At 37.8% G+C, this 9,261-nt stretch overlaps 1 protein-coding gene across 3 annotated transcripts in view; it reads left to right on the top strand.

The window, feature by feature from the left end:
* Nucleotides 1-8,783, top strand: part of LOC21385714 — a 22,747-nt gene extending 13,964 nt beyond the window's left edge. The window contains exons 2-3 of one of the 3 annotated variants that reach the window (XM_024174176.1): nt 3,130-3,231; nt 8,076-8,783. In XM_024174176.1, the coding sequence (XP_024029944.1) occupies nt 3,148-3,231; nt 8,076-8,573 (582 nt within the window). In that variant the 5' untranslated portion in view covers nt 3,130-3,147 and the 3' untranslated portion in view covers nt 8,574-8,783. The remainder of the gene's footprint in view (nt 1-3,129; nt 3,232-8,075) is intronic. The other 2 variants (XM_024174177.1, XM_024174178.1) reach the window with 2 other exon arrangements.
* Nucleotides 8,784-9,261: the final 478 nt, after the last annotated feature.

The raw sequence follows: 9,261 nt of genomic DNA, 5'->3' as shown, positions 1-9,261 counted from the left end.
CAATAAATAGCATTACAATGAGAAACATAAACTAGAAACTACCTAAAATAGGAAACGGTGAATGAATACCAAATCCTCTATTCTAGGAAACTAATTACAATTACTTTACAGCTAGCACTCTGTAAATCAGAGAAGATCCGGATCCTAGAGTTCACAAAGAATCCGGATTTCCACAACTCTCAACAATATATAGATTCCCACCAACATAAATGAAGCTCTCAAAGTTCCAGGATGAAGAGTTGTCGTTTGGGAATAAATTCGTGCATTAAAAAAGAATAAGACATGAGAACTTGTAGAATTATCTAAGGGGAAACATGCGGTTGGCTGCAAATGGATATTCACAGTGAAGTACAAGGCAGACGGAAGTGTGGAGAGATTCAAAGCTCTGTTCGTTGCAAAGGGTTTCACTCAGTCTTATGGAATTATCATCTGGAGACTTTTGCGCCAGCTGCCAAACTCAACAAAGTTAAGAGTTTTGTTATCATTAGCAGTTAATCTGGACTAGCCTCTTCATTAGCTAGATGTCAAAAATGCATTTCTGAATGGCACATTGGAAGAAGTCTACATGGAGATTCCTCCAGGTTTTGAATCACAGACAAATGCTAATAAAGTTTGTAAACTCAGAGAATCCCTTTATGGACCCAAGGAGTCTCTTCGAGCCTAGTTTGTCAGATTTACAAAAGGCATTAGGAAGAATGGATACTCACAGACTTAGGCTGACGCACAATGTTTTTCAAGCATTCTCTTGAGGGTAAGATAGCTATTATCATAGTCTATGTTGATGATATTATCTTCACACGAGATTATGTAGAAGACATTTGCATTTTGAAAGAAATCCTAGCCAAGGAATTTGAGATTAAAGATCTCGGAGATCTCAATTTTTTTTCTTGGGATGGAAATTGCATGGTCAAAGAGAGGAATTGTTGTCTCACAGTGTAAGTACATTCTAGATCTCCTAGAAGAAACATGGATGCTCGAATGTAAACCAGCTGACACTCCGACAGATTGTACAAACAAGTTGAGTTAAATAGAAGAAAGTGTTGTTGTGGACAAGGGGAGATATTAAAGACTTGGTGGAAAAACTCATATGTCTCTCACATACTAGACCTGACATATGTTTCTTTGCCAGTATGGTGAGTCAATTTATGAACAATCATGCTGAAGAACATATTAATGCAGTGTATCGCATCCTCAGATATCTTAAAATGACACCAGGAAAAGGGCTCATCTTTCAACGATCAATAAAGAGAGACATAGTGTTGAAAGATTATAATAATTTGTAATTATTGTAATAGATAGGATTGTTTTCTCTATTTTAGGAAATAACAAAAATATGATCATATCAGATCAGATTTGATTAGGATATTTTCTTTAATAAGGGTATCGGATCCCACTGTTTGTTGGTGTATCAATCAACATTATTTGCTGATTTTAGCCTAATAAAAGGCTATGGTTGTACACGGATATTTTCAAGAAAAACAGAAGAGAAAAAAACCTTTTGAGAATTAGGATTCTTTTCTCTAAACTCTCTTCAATTTCTTCAATTATTTTTCTCTCTTCTCACTCAAATAATCTTCATGGTATCAGAGCCTGTATTCTAATCCATATCATCTCCAATCTGTTAGTCGTCTCTATTCCTCTTTTATTTTATGTTCAAACCTAAATGGTCAAATACGGAATGGCTTCATCAGCAACATTGGCAATGTCCTCCACAACCATTTGTTCTGCTCGAGAGACTAGCGAGGCCAGCATCCCTACAAACTCCGATTCCTTGCTGTTGTCGATTACAAGTCACAAACTAACTGATCGGAATTATCTTCAATGGTCATAATCAATCATGCTTTTCATTTGTGGTAATGGAAAAGATGATTACCTTACGGGAGGAACAACTGAACCAGCGCAGGATGATCCGAAACACAAGGTTTGGAAAACTGAAAATAGTATGGTCATGTCATGGTTATTAAATTCCATGACCAAGGAGATTAGTGAAGATTTCTTGTTCTATGGCACGACTTAAGAGATATGGGAGGCTGCCAAGGAAACATACTCCGACAATGAAGATACGGCTGAGATATTTGAAATCAAAGGACAACTTAGTGAACTTCGACAAGGGGACATGACTGTTACTCAATATTTTAACAGTCTAAATAGATATTGGAAGCAACTTGATCTCTTTGATAGTGAAAAACTCGGTTGTACTACTTGCAGCATCAAGTACAAGAAAATCATGGAGAAAGAAAGGATTTTCAAGTTCTTACTAGGTCTCATTGATAGTGAAAAACTCGGTTGTACTACTTGCAGCATCAAGTACAAGAAAGTCGTGGAGAAAGAAAGGATTTTCAAGTTCTTACTAGATCTCGATAAAAATCTGGATGAAGTTAGAGGAAGGGTTCTCAGCACTAAACCCTTACCCGGGAGGCCTTTTATGAAGTAAGGTGATGATGGGCACTCAAACAACCACTCAAGGATCCTCTGACTCCCTTGAAGCTTCAGCCCTTCCTGCACATGGCCCCAGTCTGAGTCGTGATGGTTCTCAATCGAAGAAAAATGGCCGTCCATGGTGCGAGCACTGTAAGAAGCCAGGACATACAAAGAATACTTGCTGGAAAACCGGCTAATTGGAAACCTAGAGCAGCTTATCAAAATCATTAGAATAAAGGGGAAAGGCGTGGACTTATAGCCAGTGGAGAAGAGAAACCAACTTCAGAAAACATGTTGTTCAGCCAAGAGCAATTGGAGTTCTTGCAAAAGCATATCAGTCAATAAAATGTGCCTGAAACCATCAGGATTGGTACTATAACTCAAAAAGGTAATATCCCCACAATTTCAACATCACAAAAGGACACTTACAGTCCTTGGATTGTTGATTCTGGTGCCTCCGATCATATGACCGGTAATCAAAAGTTATTTCACACACTTTACCCATGCCCTGGAAATTATAATGTGTGGATTGCTGATGGTTCTGCTGCTAAGGTCACAGGAATTTGAACTATCGTCATTAACAAAGATTTTATTTTAAAATCCGTGTTACTAGTTCCAAATCTAAACTACAATCTTTTATCTATCAGCAAGCTTACCAACGATGTAAAGTGTATAACTCATTTCTCACCAACTCATTGTTATTTTCAGGACTTGGAATCAGGGAGGATGATTGGCAATGCTAAGGAGTGTGCGGGACTCTATCTTCTCGAAGGGCCAAGTAATCCTATAAAACAAGCTCATCATGCAAGTGTATCTCTTCCTATTTCCTTAAACCTTTGAAATAAAACAAGTGCAATTATGTTGTGGCACTTCCGATTGGGACATCCTTAATTTCAGTATTTAAAAAAGTTGTTTCCTTCGTTGTTTGACATTGTGAATGAAAAATTATTGCAATGTGAAATTTGTCAATTTTCAAAGCATGTTAGAAACAACTATCCATCATAGCCCTATAAATCTTCCCATTCTTTTGCAATGATCCATAGTGATATTTGGGGTCCCTCAAGGGTTAAAACCATTTCAGGAATAAAGTGGTTTGTGTTATTCATAGGTGATCATACTAGATTGACGTGGGTATATATCATGAGAGACAAATCAGAGGCTAGTATCATATTTAAAGAGTTTTATACCAGGATACAAAATCAATTTCAAACGAGTATAAAAGTCTTTAGGTTTGACAATGCTAGAGATTATTTCAATACGATTCTTGGGGAATTCTTCAAAACTCATGGGATAATACAACAAAGCTCTTGTATTGACACACCCCAACAAAACGGGATAGCAGATCAATCATGTTCACCACCCACGTCCCTAAACAGTTCTGGGGGGATGCTGTCTTAACTGCAGCATACTTTATAAACCGAATGCCTTCTCGGGTACTAAATTTTGAGTCCTTGTCAAAAATTACTCAAGAGCCATCCTACAACTCATGTCATCTCCACTTTACCATTTAAAATCTTCGGGAGTTCGGTTTTTGTCCATAATCTTGCTCCAAATAGAAGCAAACTTGACCCCAAAGCCATTAAATGCGTTTTTCTAGGTTATTCTCCTAATAAGAAGGGTTACAAGTGTTATTCACTAGAGAGACAGAAATTTTACACCTCTATGATGTAACCTTTTTCGAAAACCAACCCTATTTCACCCAAAATTCCATTCAGGGGGAGAATACACAGAATGAATGTAATTTGTGGTACCTCACAACCACAACCGAGCCTGGCTTCTCAAAAACTTCAAATGAGCTCGAACCTGAACCAATGACTTCAAATCAGGCCGAACGTGAACCAATTCCAGATAACCCTCCAATTGAAACTTTTCCTGAACCACCTCAGATTTTGCATGAAAAAGAGCTACGTGTTTATACAAGGAGGAACAAGCCTCATGAGAAGGAAGAAATTCCAATTCTTCCTGAGCAGTCATGAATCCGAACTCATTTCAGGAAATGAAGGTAACAATGTTGCCAATGAACCTGTTGACAATAACCTTGATGTGCCAATTGCCATAAGAAAATGTGTTTGGGAATGTACAAGACATCCTATTCAGAGATTTGTGTCTTATGTTGGTTTATCTCTAGAATTCAAGGCGTTTGCCACTAATCTAGTTGATATTGAGATTCCACATAACATTTATATTGCTCTTGGCAAACTAGAGTGGAGGATGGCAGTTGAAGCATAAATGGAAGCACTTGAAAAGAATGACACTTGGGAGCTGACAGAGCTACCACAGGGAAAACATCCAGTTGGCTGCAAATGGATATTCACTGTCAAAGTCAAACCAGATGAGAGTCTAGACCGTTACAAAGCAAGACTTGTTGCCAAAGGTTTCACACAAACCTACGGCATTGACTATCAGGAAACATGCTCACCAGTTGCAAAACTCAACACCATTCGTGGGCTTCTCTCCTTAGCCGCTAATAAGGACTGGCCGTTGCATCAGTACGATGTCAAAAATGCATTCCTTCATGGGGATTTAGAAGAGGAGGTGTTTATGGAAATTCCATATGGATTTCAAGCAAGAGCTAATGTCAACAAGGTGTGCAGGCTTCGAAAGTCGCTCTATGGACTTAAACAATCTCCATGAGTGTGGTTTGACAAGTTCACAAAAGTGGTTAAGGAACAAGGATATTCTCAAGGACACTCCGATCACACACTATTCATAAAATTTGCAGACGATGGAAAGGTGGCAATTCTCATTGTGTATGTTGATGATATTGTTGTGACATGAGACTTTAAGGAAGAAATAATCAAATTGAGAGAAGTCTTATCAAGAGAATTTGAGATCAAAGACCTTGGAAACTTAAAATTTCCTTGGTATGGAGATAGCCCGATCTAAGAAAGGGATAGTAGTCTCTTAACAAAAATATGTTTTGGATCTACTCAAAGAAACTGGGATGTTAGGATGCAAGCTTGCAGATACTCCAATGGATCCAAATAAAAAACTCGGGGTCAATGAAAATTGTCCTCCAGTCGAGACAGGAAGGTATCAACGCCTGGTTAGGAGACTCATTTATGTTTCGCACACACGACCTGACATAGCCTTCTCAGTAAGTGTGGTTAGTCAATTCATGAACAAACCTAATGAAGAACATTTAGAAGCAGTGTACAAAATTCTTCGTTACTTGAAGATGACTCCAGGGAAAGGAATGTTCTTCAAAAAGGGGTCAAATCGAATGATAGAAGTCTTTACAGATGCAGGTTGGGCAGACACGATCATTGACAGAAGATCCACAACAGGTTACTGCCAATCTTGTCACATGGCAAAGTAAAAAATAGTCAGTTGTTGCAAGAAGTAATGCAGAAGCAGAATTTCGCGCACTAGCTCAAGGAATCTGTGAAGGGATGTCGCTAAACAGACTACTGAAGGAACTCAGAGTCCCTACAGAAGAACCCATGTTGGTATACTATGATAACCAAGCAGCAATAAGCATTGCTAAGAATCCTGTTCATCACGATAAAACCAAATATGTGGAGCTAGACCGACATTTCATTAAAGAGAAAATTGAAGAAGGGATTCTGAATCTAAATCACCTGTCAACTCATCAACAAGTGGCAGATGTCTTGACAAAAGGACTTGCTTGAGCAAAGTTTGAGGAGCTAAATTCCAAGCTTAGAATGATCAAAATATATTCCAAGCTTGAGAGGGAGTGTTGAAAGATTATAATAATTTGTAATTATTGTAATAGATAGGATTATTTTCTCTATTTTAGGAAATGGCACAAATCTGATCATATCAGATCAGATTTGATTAGGATATTTTCTTTAATAAGGGTATCGGATCCCATTGTTTGCTGGTGTATCAATCAACATTATTTGCTGATTCTAACCTATTAAAAGGCTATGGTTGTACACGGATATTTTCAAGAAAAACATAAGAGAAAAAAACCTTTGAGAATTAGGATTCTTTTCTCTAAACTCTCTTCAATTTCTTCAATTATTTTTCTCTCTTCTCACTCAAATAATCTTCACATAGAGATCTACACCGATGTTGATTGGGCTAGATCTATAACTGATAGAAGATGAACCTCAGGATATTGTTCCTATATATGGGGTAATCTAGTCACTTGGCGGAGCAAGAAACAATCTGTCGTAGCCCGAAGTAGTGCTGAAGCTGAGTTCAAACTATGGCCCATGGCATTTGTGAAGGAATTTGGTTAAAACGAGTCCTTGGTGAACTCAAGATCCCAGTTGAAGGTTTTATGAAGTCGTGTGATAATCAGGTCGCAATAAACATTGCTAAAAATCTTGTTCATTATGATAAGACAAAGCAGGTTGAGATTGATCGTCGTTTTATAAAGGAGAAGATTGAAGGAATAATATAGCCAGTGTGTACTCCAACGAAACTCTAAATTGCAGACGTCCTCACCAAAGCTCTACCGAAGACAAACTTTGAAGATTTGATTCCAATATGGGCATGATTAACATATACAACCTAGCTTGAGAGGGAGTGTGGAATTCCAATTTAATTAGTGGACTGACTTTTGCTATTTCCATTTATAGGGGATTTCTTAGTAGGCTGTTACCAAATTATTCTCTCTTTATTACTTTCCTTGTTTAGGTAGATTTTCTCTCCATTTAGGATTGTGGAATAGCATAGGACAGCGGTAATTGCCTCAATGAAGTCCTATGTATTTTCTTATGTATTCTCAGTTCTTCAATAAGAGAAATATTCTAATTCTTCTCTCAAAAAATTACACCAACATTCTTGACAAAATGAAAGTGTGAACCCATCCGGGCCGCGGGCCTTATTTCTGTCACAATTGAAAATTGCTCTCTTAATTTCTTCTTCAAATGGCTTCTCTAAAGTCTCTGCAGCCAAAACTGAGATTGGGTTCCGATTCAAACCTTCAATAGCAGTGAAATTTCCTCCCAAAGATTCATAAAGTTTCTCATAGAAGCCAACTAACAACTTTGTGATCTCCTCATCCGCCACAACAGATCCTTCTTCATGCTCTAGCTTTGAAACAATATTTCTTGTTTTCCTTGCACTAACCTATGGAAAAGCTTCGTATTCGCATCTCCATCCCGAGCCCAAGTATACTTACACTTCAATCTCAAGGCCTTATCCTCCTTCTCAATAATAAGAAAGAAAAAAAAAAAAAAACGCCGCTTTAACTCCCTCCTTCCCTCCTTCAAAGTTGCTGTCCAATCAGAGCCCCTTACAAGTTGATCGATCTCCTTAATCCTCTGCTTCTTTACTCGCATAGCATCGGTCTCCTCCGAACTCCAACTCTTCACTTTCCCCTTCAAAAACTTCCAACTTCCTCGTGAACTTGAAACCGTTCCACCCTCTGACCTCCTCTTCCTCCCACCAAGACATCAAATTTCTAACGAAGTCTTTGTTTTCGAGCCAAGTGTTATGAACTATTGGTAGACATTGTTTTAGACTCTCAGATTTTCTTCAAGTTTTCTTTGACTGTTACACTTTTCTTAATGTGATGTGATTTTAATGCGAGTTGACAATTTAAAACTGTGGCTTATTGGTAGTTTTTTTCCTTCTCACTTTCTTTTTCTTTTAAAACCCTATGTTGTTCTTTGGATTCTGGCTCGCAGCTTTTTTGGAAACGTCTCTCCTGAGCAGTTTTTAAAGCTCTATCTTTGCAGATTGTTGAAGCAAGAGATGTACTTCTCCAGAAGCTTCAGAACAGAGATGCACAAGTAGAGACCTCTGAGAACTCCAAGCCTCTTAGTACATCTCAAGACCACATCCAAGTCAGCAAAAAACAAGGGCACGATAATCCATCATTGGAACACGATGCATTGAAGTTTGAAGTTTCAGGTAAAGCTAATACTGAGCAGTGTTTGGAGAAGGCAATTGATGACTCGGGTAACACTTCAGCCGCCGATGTAAAGTTTGAAACTGAGGATGATATTTCATTTAGCGATCTAGAGGATGATGACAGTGAAGTCTCTCGTCGATTATCGGACAGTAGGACAGCGCAGGACATTAGAACCTCTTCGCCTGGTGAATCCAATGATTGGGTTCAGCTAAGCGGAAGTTCAAAGGTTCAAAGTGGCAAGCAAAAACCTGGCCAGTCCAAGGAGAAAGACTCGGAAGGTGAGGAGTCGAGTGACTGGCTTGCTGTTGATGACTATGATTAGATGGTTTGGTATTTAGTTTGATTGCCAAATAATTGTAAAGTTACAACTTTTTTTTTTTCTTTTTATTTGTTCCTTGTGTATTTTTCTCTTGTTGGGGCACGGGGGAATCTGTGCTGCGAAGAATTTCAGTGTTAACATAAGCTTCTTTGTTTCAGTAAATAATTCGAGGAAGTTATTTTCAAACACAAGTATTATTGGTGGGAGTGACAGATTTTGTGAAGTTTTGTTGATCAAACCAGCTTCAGAGAGAAAAATTTGAGAAAAGGAAAAATCTGCTTAATTGGCTTCTTTTGTTGCTGGAAGTAACAGATGTAATTTTTTTTTTTTTTTTTAACTGAGACAAAAACGCAACAAAAGAAGGAAAAAATTTAAAAAAATCGTTCATCGTCTCATTAAAAAAAAGGGAAAAGAAGTTTAACTGTAAACCACAGGCACATGAAAACGACGACAAAAAGGAATGAAGTGGACATTAAAAGGAAAACGCAAGAAAGGATAAAAGTAAATAAAACCATAGGAATGTAAACAGCAACTAGTAAAACGACAGGCCCATTGAAACGAGAACAAAATCAAAGTGATATTAAATGCAAAAAAAAAAAAAAAAGAAAAAAAAAACTTAAAAACAAGAAATTGACACGACACAAAAATAAAAAACCACAAGAAGTGCACAACACAAGTTGAAATGATAGAA

This window comes from Morus notabilis, unplaced genomic scaffold (genome assembly GCF_000414095.1).
Source record: "Morus notabilis unplaced genomic scaffold, ASM41409v2 Scaffold960, whole genome shotgun sequence".
Taxonomy (NCBI): domain Eukaryota; kingdom Viridiplantae; phylum Streptophyta; class Magnoliopsida; order Rosales; family Moraceae; genus Morus; species Morus notabilis.
The sequence above is the reverse complement of the archived record's forward strand: the minus strand, read 5'-3'. Positions and strand labels throughout refer to the sequence as shown.